This window comes from Tenrec ecaudatus, chromosome 10 (genome assembly GCF_050624435.1).
Source record: "Tenrec ecaudatus isolate mTenEca1 chromosome 10, mTenEca1.hap1, whole genome shotgun sequence".
NCBI classification, from domain to species: domain Eukaryota; kingdom Metazoa; phylum Chordata; class Mammalia; order Afrosoricida; family Tenrecidae; genus Tenrec; species Tenrec ecaudatus.
The window spans coordinates 113613720-113640110 of NC_134539.1; the positions used below are offsets into that span (position 1 = coordinate 113613720).

At 40.9% G+C, this 26391-nt stretch overlaps 1 protein-coding gene across 2 annotated transcripts in view; it reads right to left on the bottom strand.

The window, feature by feature from the left end:
- Positions 1-26391, bottom strand: part of NLK (nemo like kinase) — a 164499-nt gene that overhangs the window by 28881 nt on the left and 109227 nt on the right. For both annotated transcript variants that reach the window (XM_075561352.1, XM_075561353.1), the window contains exons 4-5: positions 7538-7644; positions 6130-6215 (exon numbers count right to left, since the gene is read on the bottom strand). In XM_075561352.1, the coding sequence (XP_075417467.1) occupies positions 6130-6215; positions 7538-7644 (193 nt within the window). The remainder of the gene's footprint in view (positions 1-6129; positions 6216-7537; positions 7645-26391) is intronic.

Below are 26391 nucleotides of genomic sequence, written 5' to 3' on the forward strand. Positions count from 1 at the left end.
CATCGAGCCCCAGACTCCTCAAAAGCCTTTTGTGAACATGTTCAACCAACACCCAACATATCAGGACACGGAATAATTGTCTTCAGTGAGCCAGTTCTAGAGCATGAACTCCAGGAGCAGTTACTTTAGTGGCTCATGGGGACAATGCATTTCTCGGTGGAGACAAGGCTTAACTACAATTCAGCTACTTTCATTAAAATAAGAAAAACTATCTTTCAAGAGGTAAAACAGGAACATGCCTCTTCAGTAGTGCAATAAAGGGAGAATTTTTACTCAGTAAGCAACACAATCTAATAATTTTAAAGAGAATTGTCCCATAGTTCCGAGAGCATTTAAAACAAAAAATGAAATTCATTTATAGAACTTTTAAGCTCAGCTCAACTGTCTATAACTAATGTTGTTACTATTGTTAAGTGCCATTGAGTGAGCTCCGACTACTTGTCCCAACCTTATGTTCAACAGAACCAAACCTTGACCAGTCCTGCGCCAATCTTTCCCTCTCAATCTCACTACTGTGCCTTTGTCTGAGCCCATCTCACTGAAGGTATTTCTATTTTTTTAAGATCCTCTACTTTACCAAGCATGATACCCTTCTCCAGGGATCATTATTTCTTGATTACATGTCCAACATGGATGAAAAGAAGTCCTGCCATCCTCACTTCTAAAGTGTGTTCTGGTTGTACTTTGTTCAAGACAGACTTGTTGGTCTTGTAGTCCACGGTACAAACATTCTGCTTCAACAGTTTGGTTCAAAGACATCAATTCTTCATCAGTCTTTCTAGACATTCTGCAGTTTCCCATGCATATGAAGCCATTGCTTTAGTCGATGGCTTAAGTCAGACACACTTTAGTCCTCAGAGTGACATCTTTTAATACAGAGTACTTTTTAATACTTTAAAAGAAATCTTTAGCGGCAGATTTGCTCAATATAATGAATCATCTGAGTTCCAGACTGCTGCTTCCATGAGCCGTAATTGTGACTCAAATAAAATAAAATCCCCACAACTCCCATCTGTTTATTGTGGTGCTCCAAGTTCTTCCTGTTGAAGGATACTCCATCAAGTCTGTAGTAATCAATAATGGTAGTTAAAATAAAACATTTTATTGTGCTTCATGTGGGAGTCAAAATAGCAAAATAGTTGTTTATACAATCAATTAACTCCACCGCAAACCTGCAATGTATCAGCATTCTGTTTTCTTCCTTTGTTGCCCATATTCATTTGTCTGGTTTCCCTGTCCCTAATTGTCTTCTCATCTTTCATTCTGAGCAAATATTGCCCCTTTGATCTTGTATACAGGGGATTACCCCTACTCCCCCACTTACTCCCCTCAAAAAAAGGGGAAAAGCTCCTCTGGGCCCAGGTTTCATAGCATGCATTTTTCCCACTAGGAGAGCACTGAGCAACTCTCTGAGTTAGTGCACCCAGTGGCATCACCTTGGAAGGTTCTCTCTGGTCACAATGAATTTTTTTGTAAAAGCAGTTTTGCTCAAACCTTGTTTTTGATTTAAGAGAACAGCATGCGGCTCTGAAATTTTGTTTTCTATTTGGTAAAAATGCCACAGAAACGGTTGTGATGTTGAGCACTGCTTACAAGGACAGTGCTATGGGAAAAACTCAAATGTATGAGCGTTTTTCTCATTTCAAAAACAGTGAAATGTCGATTGATGACAAACCTTGGTCTAAACTTCCATCAACTTCCCAAACAAAGCTGTTAACAAAATTTGTGCATTTGTGCTCGAAGACCGCTGACGGCTCAGTGAAAAGCGGGGGAAGTACTCTGGACTATCTTGGAGCTTGGTTCAGTGAATGTTAATGGCAGATTGGGGAATGAGAAGGGTGGCTTCAAAACTTGTGCCTCGGGTTCTGACTGATCAGGAAAGTGAGTGTTAAGTGGAAACATGCTGGGCTTTGAAAGAACAGCTCTGAAGTGACCCAGACCCTTTCCCCAAGGTCAACACTGGCAACAAGACATGGTACCATTCTTACGACCCTGAAAGTAAACATCAATCAAGCCAGTGGAAGACGCCACTGTCACCTCGTTCCCCCCAAAAGCTCGTCAAATGAAATCAGAGATTAAGACGACGCTCTTTTGTTTTTTTGATGCGAGAGGGATAGTGCATTTGGAGTTCATTCCACCAGGTCAGACTGTTAATCAAGCTCTCTATTTAGAGGTTCTGGAAAGATTACATAACAGTGTGTGACCAAAAAAAAGAGTCCAATTTGTGGCAGATGGGGTACTGGTTTTGCCACAACAATGTACCTGTGCCAGCTTTGGGCAAAAACCAGCATGCTCCTCTTGCCTCAACTTTCTCACCTGACCTCGCTGTGCAACTTTTTTTTTTGCAACTTCTTTTTGATTCCACAAATGAAGAGAGACATGAAAGGACAACGATTTGATAATGTAGGAGAGGAGGTGAAGAAAAAAATGAGGGATGTGCTGTCAACCATCCAAACACATGAGTTTGGAAAATGTTCCAAGAATGGAGTTGCGGATCTGACAACTGCATTAAGTGTAATGGACAGTACTGTGAAGGTGGTAAGGATAGCTAGGGGCGGCAGCATGATTTTTTCGGGGTGGGGGGTGTGTTACCTCCTTGTACATAGTTAATTGTTCTGCGGACGACATTCTTCATGGGCTTTATAATCCTATTCATTATTTGTCTAAGAGGTGGTCTCTAGTTTCAGGTCAGAAGGCTTTCTCAAGGTAAGGGCTCCAGGGTTCCTATAGGTTTTTTACGCATTCTAACTGGGACTTCCTCTTTGCGGCGTTAAGAGTGGTTGTAGGTAGTAGCTGGGTGCCATCGAGTCCTACTGGTATCAGAGTTGAGGGTGGCTGAAGTCTGTGAGGATCATCAGACCTTTGGACTAATCACTTCCTTGACTATTTTGGTTTTCTTCATTCTCCTTTGCTTCAGCAGGGAAGAAACCAACAGCGACTTCTTAGATGGCCACCCAGAGACCCCCAGATGCTACTCCCCAGAGTAGGATGTAGAGCATAATCTTTAAGAATGGTGTTTTGCCAACTGACCTATATGCCCCACAAGATGACAGTCTTGAATTTCAAGCCTAGTGATCAGTTCTGATGTCTGTTTCTACAACTGTGCCACCTCCCCATGTGCTCCGAGTGTGTGTGGAACATCTACACATCTCATGCTATTGAGTCAATTCTGACTTAACGAGCCTACAGGACAGAGTAGAACTGCCCCTGTGGGTTTCTAAGACTACAAATCTTTACTGGAGTAGAAAGCCTCATTTCCACCCTCCCCACCAGCTGGTAGTTTCAAACTGCTGACCTTGTGGTTAACAGCCTAATGGGTGGCACAGTATGTCACCAATGCTCCTGTCAATTGTAATAGGAGCAGAAAGCCTCATCTTTCTCCCTCAGAGCAGCTGGTGGTTTTGAACTGTGATTAGCAGCCCAATTTCTAATCCATTATTCTACTAGGGATCATTTGTAGGTAGGAATATCTACCACCATACCCATATGGTGTACTCATGTAGTACCTTTCTCATGTATTTGGCATGAACACTTACTTACAAATCTACTCAGCTATTATTCCCGCTACTATTGCTGTGGGAGGAATATGGTACAGCATTGCCCACAGTTGCTTATTTTTATATACCTTTCAGTGACTTCCTTTGCCTTGGTCAAGACAGGTTGAATTCACCCAAAATTGTGTATTGGCTTTTCCTTCACACAATGTGTCTTTAGTGACGACTGCTTATTGTTAACCATAAAATAATGTTTTGTCTGGGTGTAAATGTATTCTTCACTTTTTATAGTTGAGGTCTTGTACAGTCTGTCCTTTGGCGATATATTTCACTTAGCATAGTGTCTTTCAGATACATCCATGTTGTCAGCTGTTTCATGGATTTAATATTCTTTTTAAATTATTGTCTAGTGCTGCATTAAGGCACAGATCACAAATTGGGTTGCTAACCCCAAGGTCAGCAGTCTGAAACTACCAGCTTCATCTCAGGAGAGCGATGGGAGTTTCTACTCCCTACAAAGTTAGTCTTAGTCTCAGAAACTCACAGGTGCAGCTCTACACTGTCCTGTAGTTGCTATGGATCAGATCTGACTTGAGGGCAGGGAGTCAGTTTGGTTTGAGTGCTGCACTGTATGCACAGATGACAAATTGCTCATCCATCACCTGGCGATGGACATTGAGGTTGTTTTCATTTTATGCTGAGAATCGTGCTGTGATGAGCATGGGTGTGCAGGTAGGTCGAGGTGTCTCACTGCCCTTATTTCTCTAGAACATATATCTAGGAGTGGGATTAATGAGGTGTATGATTCTCTCTCGTTTTAGCTTTTTAAGCAAGTGCAACCTCATTTTCCGTAGCGGCTGTACCATTTTTGCAGCTCCATCAGCAGAGTATTAGAGTTCCAGTGTCACCACGTCCCAACCAGCATTTGTTCTCTTCATTTGGAATCAGAGCCATTTTTACTGGGTGGGACCATTCGAGTTGTAATTTGCATCTCCCTAGTGGGTAATAAAGGAGTTGTAGTTGTGTTGTGGGTTATGTTTAGGGTGCTGAACACAAGGTCTGCAGTTCGAACTCACCAGCAATTACGAGGGAAAAAAGATGAGGCTTTCTGGTCCTGAAAATATTTATAGGTTTGGCAATCTAAAGGGGCAGTTTTACTGTCTTGTAAGGGCCGCTATGAGTCAGAGTCGATTCGACAGTCATGAGCTTGTGTTTTTGTTTTTAATGGCCAATGACAGTGCTGTCAGGTGGTGTTGCCCTGGTGGTGCTGTCAGGTCAGCGTTGACTGGCTAACCGCAAGGCTGGTGGCTCCTCGGGAGCAAGGTGAGGCTGTCCGCTTGCAGAGAGGTTTATAGTTTAGGAAACCTTACAAAGGGTTACTGAGTCAGAATTGACTTGACAGCTGCGGGTTTGCAAAGACTAATGATCACGAGCAGCTTCTCATTGTTAGTCTGCATATCCTCTCCATGCCTTTAATCCGTTTTTAAATTGGATTGTTTACTTTTTCATTACGTTTTCTATAAAATTTAGAGATTAGATCTCCAAATTCCCCATCCTCCAATTTTTAGAATTTTGTTTCTTACTCTTTTTGATGAGCTTAAATATTGAATTTTTGGAGATTTGGTTCATCTTCTGCGTTTGTATGTTCTCGGCTGTGTTTGATACTGTGTTCATGCCTTATATGAGGACACTTAGCACTGTCCCCACGTGTTCTTGCGTGATCTTCACACTTCCGGGTTTTACGCTGGAGCCTTTGGCCCTGGCGTGGCCGACTTCATTAGTTCCAGAGCAGGCCGGCACGGGACAGTTCTTTCCTTTTCATGTACATCAGCTGAAATGTCAACAACATCTACTGTACAGAGAAGTACCACATTGTAGAAGCTCATGAAATCCTTGGACTTTAAAATGTTTCTTCAGATGACTCAGCTCTAGAAAGATACTTATCTCAATGTCTATGCTGAAACTCTATTTTAGGGGTTTTGCCCAGACACCCCTCAGGAAGAGGTGGGTAACACAATGTGGATTTTGCTATTTGTTAGCCCTTCTAGGAAAAGATAGTGGAAGGGTGGTAGTAAAGTTGAAACTGGTAACTTGAGAGTTTGGGGCTACTAATGATAATTAATCAATTAAAATTCTAAGTAATAATTGAGGAATGGTTATTCTATTTTGAGAAAGTGTTCGACATCTGCGTACATTAGTTTCTTACTTAGCATTGTCACTATTATATGCAGGAAATCTTCTTTGAAAACAAACTTTTCCCCTCATACCAATACTAGTTTGCTGGGCTTCCAATGTGTTTCTTTTGAAACACACACGCACACACACCCCTCTTCCATCACTGAAGGAAAGTCGCCTTTTCTTCTTTCAGCGGCATTGTGATTCCAATTCCCAAACCACATGCAGACTATCAGGAAGAAACGTGAGCCAAGACTACAAAAGTTACTAGAGACAGCGAGGCACTCTCTCTGAGTCAGAATCAACTCGCTGGCAGTCAATTTGGTTTTGGTTTGTGTACTCTTGGGCAAAGTAGTTGAAATAAATTTTCTTTCACAAAAACATGTTCTTAAAATCTGCCTTGGCATTCTGAATTTATTCCTCCTTTTTCTTCAGACAGTGAACTACACGGAATAACTACCTTTAGAACACAGTTGCTGTTCACAAGGAGATTCCCTGGCTTAATGTCTCGATGTAAAATGCCAGCTGAATGGAGATATTTCAAACCTGAAATGACAGACAGATTTAATTGCAGATACTTAGTTTCTTTTACTCAAGCAATGACTCGGGAAAAATCTTAGAAGGAAACAGAGCAGGAGATTGAACATTGTCCCTTAAATAACTACCCAATGAACATTATAAACATTATTAGACTTAGTTCCATCTAAAAAAACCAATTTTGCTACAGTAAATTAAAATGTCCCCAAAGGTTTGTACACTACAGAGACAATATCTACACTTCAGGAGAGTATTTAGTTTTAACACAGAGAAGGCACTGGAGTTAAGACAGACTCAACCTACATCCGTGAGTTGCTCATCACTGTGGCTACAAGCAGCTCCCTACGGATTGCACCTCTCACTCTAAACCTGCTCCAACAATGGGAGGTCCAGCAAAAGGGGTTTTCTCCGGGAATCTTCTCACTGCCCAGGTCTGGCAGATGATTTTCCAGCACGAGAATCAAGAGGATAATTAATCACTTTTTAAGTATATTTGACATCTTAAAAGACTGGAGGCTTCAGTACTACTAGATAAAGGTCACAGCCTCAAGGTTGAATCTTCTTTGAATAGAAAGCAGCAAATGACATTTAATAAAAAAAAAAAAATCAAGTGCAAAGGAGTTAATATATTCCCCTCTACCACCACCTCAGGATAGCAAGGCTATCAGAGGGGAGCATTCTAGTTTTGCTTATGTGTCTTAATCCTCTGGGAGATGGGCATAACTGGTGGCCAGAAAGTGGAGCCGTCAACATAATTCCAAATCACTCTCAATCAAGTCAACGCACTTTAATGAGAGCTTATTTAGATGGCTCTACAGGTCTCCTCCACCTGCTTTGGTTTTAAAGGTCATTTTGTTTCTCTAGAGTTGGACTTGGGTATACCAGGCAACAGCGACAAGGCTCCCTGACTGCTGGCCTATAGGATAGCTGTCATCCATAGGAGATAGAGCTACTCTTCAATCTAGTCACTTGATACCACACGCTCCTACTCTGTCAAGCACTAAAGACTGCTTAATGGAACCTTTTGTGACAAACCACTCCTACTATTTACTCCCCCAGTCACCCTAAATAATTAATCTACTCTCCTGTCTCATGAATTAGCCAGGCAAGGCTCTGCTATCACCAAATAAATAAGAACCATATGGCTGCCCTTAAAAGCCACCTTTAACATCAAATACAGCCTTTACTAAATATACCTTGACCAAAAGATAAAAAGGCTCAGGCACAGAAGAAAATCTTAGAAGGTCAGATTAGTTAAAGTTTAAACAAAAAGCAAAACATTTCATTTATATAGTCACACTGCTTTTTTTTCTTCATAAAGAAAACCTTACCTCGTAAAATCTGATAAAGAAAAACTTTGACATGATCTGAGCTGAGTGGCTGAGGAGAGACGATAATTTTATGTAGGTCACTCTGCATCAATTCTGTGACAACGTATCTGAAGGCTTTAAGTTAAGGAGCAAGTTCGCATGAAGTCGGTGCTCAGGCTAAAATAAGCAACTTCTGTTCTCTGGAGGGGTGTGTCCATACAGCATGGTGGAGGGGACAATGCCAGCCCTGACAGGACAGAGCTCTGAAAAACTAAATGCTTTACCTGCTCAAAAATAGATGGTAGAAGTAAACAACTGGCCTGAAATAAGCATTATAAATGAAAAAGACAAAGGCAAAACACTTTGACAAAGTATTAAGAACAAACAAACAACAGAATGTCCAGGTGAACCTGATCTGGCTGGCGGTCTCACATCTCTCTAACATGGATGACAAGATGGCTGATGTTCCCTCATAAGTAATGAGGTACACAGAAATGTGGAAAATGGTTATTTTGGCCATCATCTCAGAAATGTGATGATTTTGTTGACTTTTCATACATTCAAGATGCTGTCATTTAGGAAAAGTCGAGCTATGCTCCGTACTCCATTGCTGTGTCCTCAGGGCTTGGTTCAATCAACATAGGGCAGAGGATCAAAGATTTCAGGGAGCCATGGAGATGAATTCAGAACTTTTGTGAAGTCTTTGAGATATTAAAGAATCATCTTTTTCTACATCAATAAAATACATTCCTGTTTTGCCCGGCCTACAGTTCAGAATTCACTTATGTTGAGGAGAAGTTTATGATTTAAGTATAGCTTTCTGTACAACGAGATGAGGCTCTTAACTTGAGATGTTCCCACCAGGCTCACAGTTCTTTTGATAGCTTGCTAGTGTTACATCCTTTCTGAACAAAGGACCAAGGCATCATTGGTGTGCCCGGTGCAAATGACACCAGACTGCCCCACCCCCACAAAAAAAAAAGGCCTAAAAATCCACACAAGACCAGAGTGTATTAGCCAGGCTGCAGTGTGGTTTGGTGTGATCCTGCATAGTTCTTCAGATTTAACCTTCCTTCGTCGGGAGAGATTATAGAGTCTCTACAAAGAGCAACCCATCTGGAACCAACCCTGTAGAACACCTCTAAATCTACCTAGTCCTCTATCACCTACAATTGAAAGAAGGCGAGGCCATCTCATGGGGCCGCTGTAGCACTTACGTGAAATGAAACATTGACAGAGCAAACGAACCGACTACCCAGATTCTAAATTAACATATGGCCCTATCTACTTTATCCATGAGCGGACTTCAAAAGTTCATTCATCCTTGTCTTGGGTCCCATTAACTTTTTTAAACACTCTCCTTATCTATCCCATTACCCACCCTTCCTTCCATCCATGAATTTAACCTTTGTTTGGGGTACTGCTTGGCACTCTTCTGCAAAGACTTTCCATGGCATATAAAGCAAAACTCCTTATAGGGCCATAAGTGATCTGGTGCAAATGCAATTTCCATGGCTTCTCCTGCCACTTCATCTTTGAACAAGCTAAGCATATTCTAACCCTAGGCACGGCATTGCTCTCGCTGCCAAGATTGCACTTCCAAAGATGTCTCCAGGCATGCCTTGTTTTGTCATGCTTTGCTTTATTGTGATACATTTCAAAATAAATTTTAGTTTTGTGACCTCCCTGCTTTAGCAAATCATTCGGCATCATTTTTCAAGGGGATGTGGTCACCTGGTGTAAACATCATTTGTGTAAGTACAAGAAGGGGAAATTCATGTGACTCACTTTATAGCGGTGGCATGGAAGTGAACCAGCAATCTCGCTGTGATCTTCCTGTACTTAAATCTCACTTCCTTGGTATTTTTGCTCACCTTCCAATGTTGCCCACCTTGACCATCCAGTCACTAACTGCACACCCCATCCAGTCACTAACTGCCAACCTGTAACACACACCTTTTTCTATTTCCCTGATGTATTTGTTTTCTAATACTGTTTGCTTGTTCCTCCAAAATTCCTCCTCAAAGCAAAAGGTTTCTATTTTGTTTGCCAAGTGTACCCATTCTCAGAACGATTGCTGAGTAGATCTCCCATGGACCCTAGTAGTACAAAGAATGAAGTACTTGGCTACTAACTGAAAGATTGGCAGGGTAAACCCAACAAGCAATGAAAAGAAAGATCGGTGACATGCTTGTGAAAAGAGCCCAAGAGGAGCCAATGGTGCGGTGTGAGGGCGCGCATGCGCACCGACTCAATACCGAGCTCGACCATTAATCATGTTCTAGTTTTGTTCCCTGCATCTCTTTTCATTGAAAGAGAGGAGAGGGAGGGTTGGAGTAATTAAAATGATCTAGTAAGGGGCAGGGCAAACAAGATTGACAAATTTTTTAATTGCTAAAATACACGATAAGACTAAAAATTTTATGAAAAAAAGGAATTTAAAGATAATGGAACATTTCCACAAACTTTGAAAAGGTGCCTCATATATAAAACTTATCAAAGTATAATCATTAAAAAAACTTTATGGTAGGAAACTGAGAGCTATAAAGAAGCAAAAGAATATAAAAATTACCCAGAATCCCCTTTGTGAAACTATAACATTTTGACAAAAATGTTATGTACATCTGTATGTATATTTAACAACAAAATTGAGGTTATGATATACCCACAGCTTTGCTGCCTATTTTAATTATTTATTAAAAAGAAATGCTTAACTTGGCATTTAATATTTTAATAAAGCAGGGTTTTTATGATTCAGTGTTCTATGATTATAGAGGTATTTAAGGCTTTGGTATTATTTTTCATTTAATGAAACATCATTGAAAGTGTAAGTTCTATAAAAAATTCTAAATAATCTTGATAAGCAACATAAGCACATACAGGTAAAAAAGCATTGTTATAAAATCAAAGAAGCTTTTATTAAACAAAATAATGTTTAAAATGTGAAATTACTGTTTCTCAGTAGATCTTCCATCTAGGTCTGCACACATCTGAAGATGGTATTTCTATCCCTTTAAACCAGCAGTTCTCAACCTGTGGGTGGCAACCACTTTGGGGGTGGAATGACCTTTTCCCAGGGGTCACCTGATTCATAATAGTAGCAAAATTACAGTGATGAAGTAGCAACATAAGTAATTTTATGGTTGGGGGGGAGGCGTCACCACAACATGAGGGACTGTATTAGAGGGTCGCAGCATGAGGAAGGTTGAGAACCGCTGCGTTAGACCTTCCTTGAAGAATTCTGTGCACTGTGATTTTCATGAAGCCAAAATGGCAGTTTTAGTAACATCAGGTCTCAGAGTGTGCTCCGTTTACATATTCTTTCATTCCAGGGAACAAAAAAAAGTCGGAAAGGACAAAATCAGGGCCATAGGGTAGAAAGTAGATGGAGCACAATTCTCAATGAGGTTCTCTCGTAGGACAGATCTTGCACCTCTTGAAGAATAAGCAAGCACATTGTGGTGGAGGGAAAAGATCGCTCACTGCAACTCTCCTAGCCTGGCTCATCAATGTGGCTTTGAAAGGGCTAACAGCCCCTTAAAACTCATCTGCGTCCTTTGACAAAAATCATCAAGAGGAACCATTTAGAATCAATCCCTCCCACCCCACCCCACCTCCCTCCCTGCAAAAAAACCCCCAAACTGTTGCTAAAACATTGTGGGCTGATTCTAAATCCCCCTCTGAAGCTACTATTTTGCTTGGACCTTTTTTCTGGAAGGTATGCTAAGGAGATTAAGAAAAGTGTATTAATGAAAGGACTCGTCTGTAGCCATTCACCGATATAAAAGACAGGTTTAAACATGTTTCATTTGGAAGAATCATGTATGTATGAACCCAGTTAATACTTTTTGACTTAACTTCATGTATTTTTTTAAAAAATCATTTTGTTGGGGGCTCTTACAATTCGTATCACAATCCATACATTCATCGTGTCAGCACATTTGTACATACTGCCATCACCATTCTCAAAACATTTTCTTTCTACTTGAGCCCTTGGTATCAGCTCACGTTTCCCCCCTCCCTCTTTCACACTCCCTTCCTCAAGAATGCTTGATAATGTATAAATTATTTCTTCATGCCTTACACTGACCGATGTCTCCCTTTACCCACGTTTATGTTGCATGTCCCCCTGGGAGGGGGTTATATGTAAATCAATGTGATCAGTTCCCCCTTTTTTCCTCTTTCCCTTACTCTCCTGGTATTGTGACTCTCATTATTGGTCCTGAAGAGTTTATCTGTCCTGGATTTCCTGTTTTTCCAGCTCTTATCTGTTCCCGTGTACCTCCTCTGGTTTAGCGGGATTTATAAGGTAGAATTGGGATCATGATAGTGGGGGGAGGAAGCATTTAAGAACTAGAGAAAGGGGAATGAACAAGAGAAAAGTAGGACACTGTAAGACATGACAAAATAATAATGTATAAATTATCAAGGGTTCATGAGGGAGGGATGGGGGAGGGAAGAGAAAAATGAGGCACTGATACCAAGGGTTCAAGTAGAAAGAAAATGTCCTGAGAATGATGATGGCAACAAATGTGCTTGACACAATGGATGTAAGTATGGATTGTGATAAGAGTTGTACGAGACCCCAATAAAATGATTAACAACAACAACAAAGAACTTGAGGAAAGTTGTGTATTTCATTGGCGCTACAATGCATCCTGACTGGCTCGCCTCCTCCCCAGGAACCTTCTGTATGGGAATGTCCAGTTGCCTACAGATGGGCTTTGGGTCTCCACTCTGCACCCCACAACCTTCATGTCTTTATGGGAATCTGGTTATTTAAAAATGATAAAGAACTTCAAATAGAATTATGGTGTTGATGTATATTTAAGGCTTTGTGTACACACATAATATAAATGGACAAGTTCTGGAATCTGATCTGAGTTTAATTTTTTAGTTTAGCCATTTACTGACTTTATTATTTTGAACTTTAATTTCATTTCCCAAGCCAGTTTTCTCATCTGTAAAAATATATATCAAACTCATCTCTCAAAAACAAAACAAAAAACCCTCATCTCTCTGTTATAAATCTATTGTGAGGGCTACAGAAGGAATACAATGTCGTTAGCCAAGTACTGATCAGATACTTAAATACTGTATACACTAGGATATAAGCTGACCCAATTATCAGCCGAGGCACCTAATTTTACCACAAGAACTGCATACAAAACATGCTGAAAAACTTGGCTCATACATGAGTACATACAGTAATAATAAATGCTAACTATCACTCATGGTAAGCTAAACATACTTCCCAAAGGTACTGAACATGTCTCAATCTCCTTTATGAACATTTTTCAATCTTTCTTGGTGATCTTTATTAATGTTCATTAAGTTTCTCCCCCTCATCTTATCATTGAAGCAATCTTAGATCAATCGCTGTAAGAAATTTAGAAAGTACAAATCAATAAGAACAATTAAAGTAAAATCCACCCCCCTAATCTCACAATAACTATTGCTAATTATCTGGCATATCTGCATGTAATCTTTTTTTTTTCCTTTTCTATGTAATCAGAAAATACAAAATTTAAAAATACATTAAGCAGGGTAATATTGTAGGTTAAAAAAAGCGCTCATCAGTATCTATCTTCCCATGGTACTGTACAATGTTTTACATAGTTTTAAGCGCTCAAATAAAACTGTTTTGGGTAAATACCCTTTATGTGCATGTCACAATGGAGGCATGCGTCTCTCTGCTGGATGCTTAGGTGACTCCTGCTTCACTATGATGTACTCTGTGGGAGTGCTTAGAGCTTTTTAGGGGTGACCTAGAAATATTGCTTCGTGAAGGACTCTCTTGATTTAATCCATTTTTTCTGGGGGGCGGGGGGAACCTCCAATCTTCTGTCTTGGAAGGCACAGGGGCCAGGATTGGCAGGGTTCTGTGTAAATGAGGGAAGGGTTCAAAGCTGGCATAGCTCGGCTCAGCTCAGCATGCTGTCTCCAGGAGACAAACGTCCAGTTTACTGCAAGGCAAGATGATCTGGGTATTTGACTACTTCTTATACAAGTCTGCACGCTAGCTACACCCCAAGTTTGAGGTTCCCAATGAGTCCAATTTCTGAGCCTTTTTGATGTTCTGTGACCAGAACTAATCTGTTTCTGGGTTCCAATTAGTGCCAGCTGAGACCCTCACCCTTCCTAGTTGACAGTACACATTTATGTTCCACTCGCTTGTTCTCAGGATGAAAGGAGTTTGTGTTTACTGGCCACACCGAGGTGCGAGTATGGGAGAGACAGGAGATCATTCCTGTTCCTTACTCAGTTTTCTACTAAGACAGGAGTTATTTTTATGAGCTCTTCACAATGTTAAAGCGATGAACCCTCTTGTATACATTTCCCGGCACCAGGAAGTCTTCATCACAGGACAGGGACAAGAAAAGCAAAACCCCCATGGTGATTCGCTAGAGTAAACCTTAATCGGAAGTCTGCTTCTTGAGCTGTAGCCAGAGCTACCAGAGGACAGACACCCAGGAACACTGCACAGTAAACAAAGATGGAGGAGGGAACACCACCACCCCAACAACTTCACAAACGCCATCACGTGTTCCTGATTGGAGGTTTTACACAGGAACACTACAAATCCTACAGGAAGAGTCTGAAGAGCTGTTGTCTATAAGGGATGTCAATCATGACTGCTGAGTATACTGACAGCTTTGTTTTTTCTCTTGTTGTTGTTCCTACCGGGATATGCAAAGTTCTAGCATGACTGTGAAGAGATATTCCTTCCGACTTACGTAGTTACAAAAAACGCCAGCCAAGCCCTGATGCCAACATCTTTACTGTTAGCAGTAACAGTTGGTATGCTTGCAAGCAGCAGAGGAAAAAAACCCTCTTAATTTCCAAGTTATCAGGTTGAATTCATAGTGCTGGCACTTGGAAAATCTTGCTTTGACTCATTAGAAGAAGAAATTGATTTAAAAAAGACGCAAACAGTGAATAAATATGAAATAATGTCATATGCTTTCTTCAAAAGCGACAACATTTCCAAAGAAGGGGGAAAGGAAAACATCATCTGGCTGGAACGGTACTGTTCTGACCACCAATTTTATAACCAATTGCTCATTCCGAACAAACAGCCCGATACTTCACTTAGCATTATGAAACACGAGTTTCCTGAGCTGGGTGTTGCCCACCCTGCGTCTATTGGTCAGAGCCATTTAAACCGACAGCATCAGGCCTTTTTGACCACCAAGTATGACGGTCTCCTAGGATTCAGAAAGTAAAAAGGGCAGGGTTCCCTATGCGCACAGATAAAGTATCACCAGACACGGAAACTCTGACTTATGGATTAGAATGCTTGAAATGAAGGCAGAGCACAATTTCAAACGGCAAGTCAATTCCTCCACACCACGGCCCCATGAAGATAAACCGTCACAAAATGAAAACCTCCTGCTACACACAAATTACTAGATTGTCATGTTATTGCCCTTGGGTTCTGCGAACTCGGAAAACCTTTCCTCCAACCTTCAATTATAATAGTGAAGAGAGCGGAGCACAGCGTTCCTTTTGAAGCTGCCCTTCTTGAGAAACTGGCAAGTTGGGTTAAAAGGGACTGGGGGAAGGTTAGCAACCTCTAGCTTAACTTAATCAAGAAAGTTCATGGAAAAACCACAGAAAACTCCTGCCCACTTTGACCACTTTCTGCAACTGGCATCCACCTGTTCCATTTTACCTTGGCAGATAGGAGATAGGTGCCTTTCAATCCACAAAAGAGTAAAAAACGTAGAATGCAGAAGTTTTGCCAACAGTACCTTTGTAGAGTGTAAGCTCTATCAAGCTTTAGCTTAGCAAAATAAAATTCTCGCGAGCACGTGCTTTCTCATTCCACACTCATATATGAAGTACCATCTATACTCGAGTATAGCCAACCCGAATATCAGCCAACGCACTTAATTTTACCACAAAAACGGCATTTTAAAAATGTGCTGAAAACGGCTTAAACACGAGTATATACGGTAATTCCTCTTTTACTGAAAATGGGACAACCAGGCCAACCTTTTAAAAGTTGATTCTTTGGAAAATATACCACCTGATTTTCAAGTTTTAACAATTATGGCTGCAAAAGTTTAGAAGCCACACACACCACTTTATGAAAAGGGTTCTGCTTTGCTCCAGCACAAATCCTCTGAAGTCTCAATCCCCAGCATAATGTCTCCCAGATGTCTCAACTAGTTGCCATGCCAACTAAAGCAGCTTAGATTAAATGAGGGCCTGGAAAGGCACCTGCATCACTCCAGGTCTATTGCGCATTAAATAAAGCTCTCTTGACAGGGACTCAGAGGTGCCATTAACCCGAACAGCAGCTATCTGATTATTGTGTCTGAGCAGTCATTTAATGAGGGTCTCTAAACAAGAGTAAAAACAGGAAGCTCTTTCCCTTTGCTGGTCCTTTTAAATGGGACAGCCTCTCCAACAGCTGGTGCACCCACTGGGTCAACGACTCTGCCATGGCCTTTTAAGTTACCGTTTGGCACAGTTAAAATACAGAGCCAAAGTTAGGGCTTTCAGGAGACTATTAGCAGATTAACCATTTTCCCCTATTGAAACTCATCATTAAAAACATGATCGTTAAAAACACACTGTGCATGGTATGTCAACCTCAGAGTGATTTGAGCACCACTGCTGTAAGATAAATTGCTGCTGATTGCAGCAATTAGTTAAGGAGCTCCATGAAATATGAATTTGAAAATGTACTGATTTCCTTAAAAAATGAATGATGTAAATGAATAATATAAATGCAGAGAGGGGCATGGTGACTGATGTCTTGGATCACCAAGAGAAACAACAGTGCCCTGTGTTGCTTTAAGGACCAAACTTTAAAAAGTAATTTTTGGGGGATAACATTTTTATCTCCTTTGTAACAGGTTAAAAAAGAATCCTCTTGCTGTTTTCTAAAATATTATTAGTCACTGGAGAATGTCATTTAACGAAAGCACATTTGACACAGAGATGTGAGGCAATTTAACCACGGTCAGATCTCTTTGTAAAGGGCCAGGATTAGTTCTGGTTTCCTGAGCCCCAGTCCAGTGCTCTCTCTAGCCCACCAAGCTGCTTCCTATAGGACATTGATTTTTCAAGCCTATCATTCCCATCTTTTAACTAATCACCAACTTGTAGACTCCTTTGAAATAAGTGAAAGGTGCATTAACTCTGGCCTACGAGGTGAAAAGGGGGTGGTGTGTGTGTGTACACATACCCATGTATACCCTTTAAGGGCCCTGGGTGGTACAAATGGTTAAGGGCAGACTACTAATCACAAGGCTGGCACTGCCCCGGAGCCACCTGGGAGAAAGGCTTGATGATCAGTTAAGGGCATTGCGGGTCCTGGGAAAGGGCAGTTCTACTCGGAAACACCTGAGGGCACCCTACTGAAGCGTGAAAGCAGTTTTTAAAAACAATGTATCCATGCTCCATTTACTCCTCATACCACCTTATTTGTAACTACTCCAATTTAAGGGGAGGTAAAGTTAAGCTTCAGGACACATAACCTGGGCTCAAACCTGGGTTTTAAGCATTCTACAGTCTGACAGTTTTAATAATTCTTCATGAACTCGTTGCCTTGTTGGAGAAAATGAAATTCACCAGTGACATTACTAATCTGTTGTAAACAATAACCAGGTTTTAAGCAAAAATCAGGAATAAAACACTGTATCACATACTTGACGTAGCTTTTAGAACCCCATTCCTTATTGAGTTTTCAAAAAAAGAAGTTACTCTCAATTTTCAAAAACTATTTTGAGTAGTAACCTGTGCCAACGCTATGCCACTAGCATGGAACCATTCCGACACAATGACCTATGTACAGGGTTTCTGAGACTGGAACTCTTTATGGGGAGCCTCATCCTTCTCCTGTAGAGTGACCTGATGGGTTTGAACCACTGACCTATGGTTAGCAGCACAACATTTACCCCTTAGCATTACTTGGGTCCCTCAGCACCATTCCAGGCACTGGGAATGCAGTGGTACCCCAGACACACTCCCTGGGTTCACAGCCTAACAAGACAGAGACAACTAAATAAGCCACGACAACAGACTCACTCAAAGATTACTATAACGTTTTGGCTATTAATCTCCTAAGGCCCCTTAGGCACGGCTTTGGAATTGGATGAGGCGGATGCCCAGTACAGAAACCAACAGGAATAAGAAAAACAAAGAAGATCAAACAAGACAGGCTCTTGTAATCAAGACAGATTCTGACTTAATTAGAGATGTCAGAAATCTACTAAATTCCTATAGCCAAGGACTTAAACCTTTCATTTAAACATGTAGTAAGAATCCAAAGATTATTTCTTTAGTTCCTACTAAATTTCTAAATTAGATGCACACACTAACTGGGAATGTATTTGTCTCTTCATAAACACTCAGATCCACACTAATATTTGGTTTCCTAAAATGGATCATCCTTTTAAAGCACATGAGAACTAATAAAAATTAAAGCTACTAATGTTTATGGAGTGCTTGCTAGGGGCCAGGCACTCTTCTGAACACTTGATTCATTGTTTCCAGCACCCGAATTTCAAGTCTTAGTTCCCAAAGTTTGCTGCAAGGTTATTCTGTTTGCTAGAAAGCATTTTGAGCCTACTACGTGTCATTTTAATGCAGGCCACCTCATCTCAACCTTATAACATGACTGTTCCCCTGCAATAGCAGGGAAGCCACGTCAGGCTGACAGATCACATAATACCAGTATCATTGGCTAAAATTTAAAAATAGGAAAATTAATTTAAAACAAGGTAAATATGTTTTCTCTCAAATGCTTGTAAGCCATGTTTTTTTTTATTTAAGTCATGTTTTTTGTTCCATCTTCCCAGCTTTCACTTTATCCCAGCATCATTCCTTTGTTTCCTTTAGGCAAATATAAATCTGCATTTGACAATCCAATAAGCATTCATTGGCCTTGTACCTATGAATGAAATAGCGGAATGGCTAGGTACGTGGCTGCTAACCGAAAGACTGGCAGTTAGACCCCGCCAGCCAATCGCACAGGGAAAAGGCTTGGCACTTTGCTCCCGTAAACATTACCGTCTTATGGGGCAGTTCAGTATAGATTTGCTATAAGTTTCTGACCCATAGGTTTGCTAAGTGTCATGATCAGCTTCTTGAATAGGTTCATATGTCTCATTGCCTTTTTATATGTATGACAGAAACTTTAAATATATATATATATATATCTTTCATTTATAAAAGTCCCCTCCATCATTTAAGAAATTCTCATAAAATATACCCAAACAAACCAAACTGACTGACACTGAGTTGATTCTGAATCACAGTGACTCTGTAGGACAGGGGAGAACACTCCCCAACTGTAAATCTTCACAGGCACAGGAGGCCTCATCTTTCTCCTGCGACACAGCTGGTGGGTTCGATCCACTGATCTTGCGGTTAGCAACACAACACATAACACGCTATACCACCAGGACTCCTACTCATAAAATCTGAGTACATTTATTTAATAGGCACCCCGCAGATGATTGTGGGGATGAGGGTAAGCGAGGAAATGAAGGTTAGGTGAGGGGCCTTAGTATGGGGGAAGGGGAGGATTCTGTCCAAACTAGGGACTGCTAGAAATAAAGGAGAGGCTTTTGGTGAGAGGACAAAGTTGCAAAGACTTTGGGAATCATTGGGTATGCTTTTTCTACGAAATGGAATCTGCAAAAGTTGTGCTTGTCTTTGTTTACCTTTGAATGAGGAAGGTTTTTCTTTTCTGACTTTTACAACACTGAATTTTAAAATAACAGAAGCACCTCACCATGACTGGCTTACAAATGCAATTCTAACCATGTGACATTCTTTAGATTTCAGGTGGGTGGCTGAGTCACCAATGCAGTCCCCCAAATCTAATATGCAGGCTATTCCAACAGACTCCCAGGAAGGAAGGGTTTGATGGAGGACAAAGATCAGAGCATGAAGCTGCAAGAAATATGGAATTTCCAAAAAACAAAGAAGAGAGTTGGGAACATCAGAATAAATAAAAAAGTTATCAAAGCTCAGAACTAAAAATAGGTTTGTAAATTTTTCTTTTAATATAAAAACAATCATGGGTATGAAGATTAGGAAACTAATGCCAAACGTGGAAGCCAACTACATCCTGAGGCCTGATAAGCCTCCCCTGGCCTCTTGTTCCAGGGAAAACTAATTTGTACCACAATCAATATTTGTTTAAACTGACTCGATACTGCTGCTTCATTTCAGGAAGTCATTTCAGAACACATGATAATCAACCTCATGCCCACTGTCAAAGGCAATTCTGCAGAAAAAGCTACACAATCACCACAGAAACAAATGCCAACATCAAATTCCGACCTTCATTTACGAGTCAAGATGTTTGAGTCGTGTACTGTTTTGGGGAAGTCATGACTACTCAGGCGGTCTCAGAGCTGCAGGGCTGAGGCCAACAGCATCTTTGTTTAACCATCATCATTAGCATCAGTAAATACTGACTGGGCACCGAGCTGGTATCGAGGGCATGCAAATTCACTGACAAGGCTGAGAGGGAAGATTGATGAGTGCAAGCCAACAGCCAAGCGGTTAGAAAAAGACTGAGGCAGATGTGTGGAAATTAGTAGAGAAGACGAGAAGGAAGCGAAGATCTTACTATATACCCGGACACAGAAGCTTCGCTGAGACAAAGATAAAGAAGGGCTGAGATTTATTTGCAAGTTTTCTGTGTACTAGGCACCCAGCTTTAAAATTATTTTGCTTCTATATTCCCTTACAAAAGCCCTGGTGGGTGAGTGGTAACTGTAAGATTGGCAGTTAGTGGTCTGCTCCAATAAATAATTAGTCTTGGAGATTGTATATAGATTCCAATGAGTCCGAATGAGGTAGACCAGCGGTTCTCAACCTGTGGGTCGAGACCCCTTGGGGGTGAAACGACCCTTTCACAGGGGTCGCCCAATTCATAACAGTAACAAAATTACAGCTATGAAGCAGCAATGAAAATAATTTGATGGGTGGGGGGTCAGCACACGAGGCACTGTATGAAAGGGTTGGGGCACGAGGAAGGTTGAAAACCACTGAGACGGATGGTAGTGAGTTTACTCCTAATTATTCAAGCCCTTCGTCCTACTTTGACCCCTATTTACCAAGTGACTGCAGAGGCTTAGAGAGGTGAAGGAACTAGGCAGAGATAATAGGGAGTAGGCAACAGCGATGTAGCAGGTGTTCCTAATTTGTATTCCATTCTCCAGATGATGATGTAAACTTCAGAGCCATAAAATAGTACCAAAAAAGTCTGAAATAGAAGGGGAAAGGTCAGAAAGTTAATTAGGCTATGGAAGCATTAAAAAATTAAAAAAGACCAGGGTTACAATCCCCAACTCTGCCACGTCTGAAGGTGAACAAATGCAAAATAATGCCTATGTTAAGGGTTACTACCAGGATTGAGGTAATGTCTGGGAATCACATATAAGTGCCTGGCATTCAGGGACCAGGGTGCTGCCAATATCATCCTCATTAAGGGGAGAAGGCAGGGTACAGTTGATTACACATCAATATGCCACATACTGTGGTACACATTAATTCATTTATTCTCTCCAACAACCCTGTAAAGATACTATCTCCATTTTATAGTTGAGAAAATGGAGGCTCATGAAAGAATATCAAATAACTTTTCTAAGATAAAGTAGCTGGTAAGTGTGTGTGAGGTGGGAGAGGGGTCGGGACTGCCCCAAATTAAAGTCCATGAATTACCCCCACCAAGTATTAATGTTCTGATTTCTTACCAATATTTGAAGTTCAGGGATGGTAATGGATTGAAAGGATATGAATATGAAAAAGAATAAAAACCCGGCAACCAACCAAAAAAAATCTCTTTTAAACAATTGTGATCTTAAAAGTGACAGGACTGCTGGAAGAAAAAGAAGCATTTTATGTTTCTTCCTGAGTTTTTTTTTTTGAGGGGGGGGTACACATCAAAAATTTGAGTCATGATTCCTTTAAATTTCATTCATGAAATTAGAACATCTTTGCTTAGACTTGAAAAAGTTTTCTACTGGGCATTTTTTTTTACTTGAAAGCTTGAAGGTTGGTTTGGGGAAAGAACAGAAACTCAAGGGAACAATTCAAAGTGCTGATCTCCATGAAACTTCTAGACCAGGGGATCCTCAAACTTTTTAAACAGGGGGCCAGTTCACTGTCCCTCAGACCCGTTGGAGGGCCAGACAATAGTTTTTTTAAAAAACTACTAACAAATTCCTATGCACACTACACATATCTAATTTTGAAGTAAAAAAATAAACTGGCAAAAACACCAGGCGGGATGGATAAATGTCCTTGGTGGGCCGCATGTGGCCCGCGGGCCGTAGTTTGAGAACGCCTGTTCTAGACCCTCTGTACAGCAAGGTCCTGGTTTTGGTAAAGGCAAAGGGCTTCTAGTAACTTGGAAGGGTTTCTCCTTCTTGAGCTCAAGGTGGTAAATATTGGCTATAGGATTAGTATCCCATAACTGATTAATATTCCAGAAGGTAACACCTATAAAGAATAAAAATTTTTAAATTAAAAATTTGCTTGGTTTAGGAAAAATGCCACTGTGACTTAATCTGATTTTCTACAATTTAGTTCTCTTGCCACCTATAAGTGATGTATCAATAAAAGAAAAAGGCTCTCAATTTAACACTGAACTATTAAACCCATTTTATCAACTGCATAATGAAGTTCTCTTGAATAATATTCAACGATACTGGGCATATATTATGTAGAGAGCCAAGTGATAGGACAATAGCACACAAATAAATTGTACTCTCACTAAAATCCAGACTTGTGCCAGTAAGCTGTGGATCTGTAAGTTCCCTGGGGTACTGCTCTCAAACAAATGTAGTTAGTAGCGGGAGACTCAGCTGGTCTATGAAGTAGCTAAGAGACCCACAGCTTCCCCCTATCCTCCAATTAAGACAGGTCTGATATATTTAGCAGCTTCTGAAACCTCTGGGTCTTTCTGTAACACATGCCTCCTGGTGTCTACCAAGTTTAAAAAATATAAATACAGCTAGAACAGTGAATATGACAAAAAGATCTAATAAAGAGAGTCCCATGAGTGCCTCTAAAGCTCTCACACCTTTGTTAAGTATGTCACGAGGCTAATAATCAGAGGGCTAACCAGAAGGTTAAGCAGTTCAGGAGAAGGATAATAGAGTTGTGAGGCTTTTCAAAACCTTAAATTAGGTGTGGCTTGGTTGTTATTCAATATTACTCTCAAATAGTTGGGAGGCCTGTTAGTATTTCGTTCCCACCAGCTGGGACATTATATATATTTCTAATAGAGAGGTGAAAAGACTTGATTCAGGCTTTAGAGTTTTTAAGCTTCACCTGGAACACAGGTGTTTCAAAGACCTGGCGCGAACAAGTTGCTCTAACTATAGCAACTGTCTTCAAAGCAGATGGGAGTAAAAAAAAAAAACTTCCAATTGTGAGCTGGCGCTTTCAACATTCCTTCTAAAACCACCCCTGGGTTTACCAACGCAGCAAAGCCAAGGTCATCTGTATGCAGCAGGAAGGGCTCTCAAATGAAGGGGAAAAAGACTACTGACTACTTATTACAAGACACAGAAAGGGGTAGGAGTGGAGGTGGGGGCGCTTCTTGGGATCTCAGGCTGGAGGAGTAAATGGTTTCACATCCTTATGAGAAGGCTTGCTACAGGCACTGGAGCAGTGTAAATGGTAAAGTTCTGGACTACTAATCAGAAACCTAGGTGCCTTGTAATCTGGTGATCTACTTCCAAGAGGTCTGTTTTGAGAATCTTACAGAGCAATTTTGCTTTGCACACAAGGGTGAGTCAGGAGTTGGAGTTGTCTCCACAGCACCAGAGACAACGGGAAAACCAACAGGAAAGATAATACAGAAGCTGCCTGGGAAGAAGGCTTGAAGGTGCTAGTCAGCAACCATTCTGAACTATTGAAGTTGTGTAAGTGAGCAAATTTAGGGTGGTGTTTTGTGAAGAAAATGACCAATTAGGTGAAAACTCTAACTACAGTTCACAACTGATTCTCTGACCTGTTCAACTACACTGAAGGCTGAGAGCACATTCAATGTCCCAAGAGCAATGAACTACAGCAAGTTGTTAATGACATATTAAGAGCTACTAGGTAGGTGAATACAGGCATGTGACTGGTTTTGTTGCACTGGGAGAAAATGGAGATGCCATTATGTCAAATTATTTCCCACAGGATGGACAAAAACTTTGGAAAGCAATAGTAATCCCTACTCTCTTTATTGACTTCAGATAATAAAAACTTGGGAAAAAATTCTGGACAGAAACAAATGCTAAACCAAATTATTAAATATTTATCAAGTGAGCTCCATGTGGACCCCAGATTTACAATGTCTTTAACGTTTCTTATCATTGCTAACCATAAGGAGAGTCGGGTGACTTTTCAAAGGGACACAGTAAATCTGCGTTTGAATAAACTGCAGACACCCGCCATGCATCTGTAAGCGCGCGCTGCCATTTAAGACATGCGGAAGGAAATACACGATAGGCACGAATTCTGGAACCCTGCCCTTCCTGTTGAAAGGACAAAGTCCCACAACTATAAATCCCCCTTCCCTCTTTTTTTCTCCATGTAAGGTGAGATACACAGAGCAAGGAAATGTTAACCTAGATTGCAGATAGGTAACTGCCTGATCGGAAATAGAAATGAGGGCATTAAATAGCACGGCTAATGAAAATCTGGTTTATGGACACGGTGGATCTCAAACAATGCTCTTTCCATGTGAAAGAAACAGCAATACACGGTGGATCTCAAACAATGCTCTTTCCATGTGAAAGAAACAGCAATGCATCACGGAAAGAGAGCTGCGTTCTCTTGTAACAAACGGTCAGCTCTAAATCTCATCATCTGTGCAACAAGAAGCCTGGTGCCTTTGCAACTAGGATAAAATCAGTGCATGCTTCAATTAGAATCGCTGGCCTTTTCTGAAGCATCCCAATGCTTCTCCATAGAAATCAATGGAATAAAAGGTCACGTTGTAAAAATGTTGGAACACAACAATTTCATTCCCAAAGGCAAATTCTTTTTGTTTTTCCTTTAAAGTAACTCATTTGTTGTACAGGCTGTCAAAAATTAAAACTACCTCAACTGCAATTTAAGACCAAAAAAAAAAATCAATTCTACCACTGCAAAAGAAGAACAGGTGAAGCACTGCTGTCCTACATATTCCGTCATGGTTGAATCCTTGTCAGCATGTGTGCAACCAAACAGAACGATATCCTAGAGAAAAGGATGCTTCGAATCTCAGGTCTCTTCTGCCCTGGAGAAGGCGCCTTGAAGGCAGGCTCTGTGTTGGTGAGATGGAGCGGGTCAGCGCCTGGGAAGGCCCAGTCTTCCATCAACAAAACCTTCTCAAGCAATAGGGGCCAAAGCCCGAGCAGCCAAAGACTAGAACCAAGAGTCACTATCCTGAATAATAAGAAATGCGAAAGTGGAGTCTCTACCTAGATTAAAAACATTTTATTCCTCTGATTTTTTGTTGTTGTTAAAGGACAGTTTCTTTAAAGCATCTCTTAATTCACATGGTAAAGGATACACATATCATTCACACACACACACACACACACACACACCTTTAGCAAATATAACAAATCTTGCTGCACATAGACTGAGCCTTCAGATTATACCCACTGGTCCTTCCTTTATAGGACTGAAAAATTTTCTTGTATGTCCAGACAATCTGGTTGCAAATGTCCTTGTGCCCAAAAGAATTTGAGAGCAATTGCTTTGTGGTCTCTTGTAACCCCGGGCATGACTGGTCATTACGAGATAAGAGCAGATTACTAGCAGTGGTATTGACCGCCTCAGTCTCTTTCTGAAGGGGGGGTAAGCCTCTCCACATGACTTGCTGCAGATGCTTCCTGGCCCAGCCAGCGCTGCCACCAGGAACCTGGGTTAGTTCATTTTTAGCTGGAGCTTTTTAAACAAAGTTAATAAAAGGAACAGATGTAAAGGACAGAGAAGATTCAGAGAACAAGAACTGGGGATGAGGAAGGAACTAAGAAAGGTACGCCAGAGGAGTCTTGCTGAGAAGAACTAGTGGTCCATTTAAAGCCAGCTCCTACCCTAAAACAAAACTATGTGCATACTTCCGACTCAATTTTTCTTTCAACTATTTCTTGAAGGACTCCCCCCACTTTTACTCAAACGTCTTGAAGGACCCCCATTCACACTCACTCATTTAGAAAACAGTGATACCTAGGATTTGTAAGACAAATGCTAGGTGGTTTTGGAAATGCAAAGAAACCCCTGGGGTTTCATCCTAAAGGGTCACTTTAAGTCAGAATTGACTTGATGATAATAAGTCTGGTTTGATTTTGGTCTTATAAGAAAAACTTCTTTATGTGTTATAGACACACTTTTGGAAGAAACAAAACCCAAGCCTACTGCACTGAGTTGGGAATCAATATCCTCATAAATATTCAAAGTCACCAAATGCTTCCAAATTTAGCCACCACTATTCACAAATCTTTGAAGTTTCACCTACTTTATTCATGAAGTCATAGATGAGAATTTATGTGCCAAGAATTATACTAAAAGCTAGGGGCTGGAAGCACATGTACATGCCCAGAACATTGCTGACCCTCCGTGTCCCGTTACTCTTTCATAACTATTTACTCAAAATCCCTAAGTTTGAATGCTTTTCAAGGGACCTGGCCTACTCGCTCTGTGCTGGAATTGCTTTCTCCTTCCATCCGTTAAAGCCTGTCCTGGTGACTTTGGGGTCTTCTCCCCAGACTCAATCATTTGCTCTGTTCTCCTTTCACCAATCTGTATACCCATGATTGCCTCTTGGTTGCCAGTCGGGTCCTTGTTAAGTTTTAAAAGCACACTTCCAATTTTGCCATTCTTCTCCCCCCAAAAATCTTTCCCTAGGTCCCAAC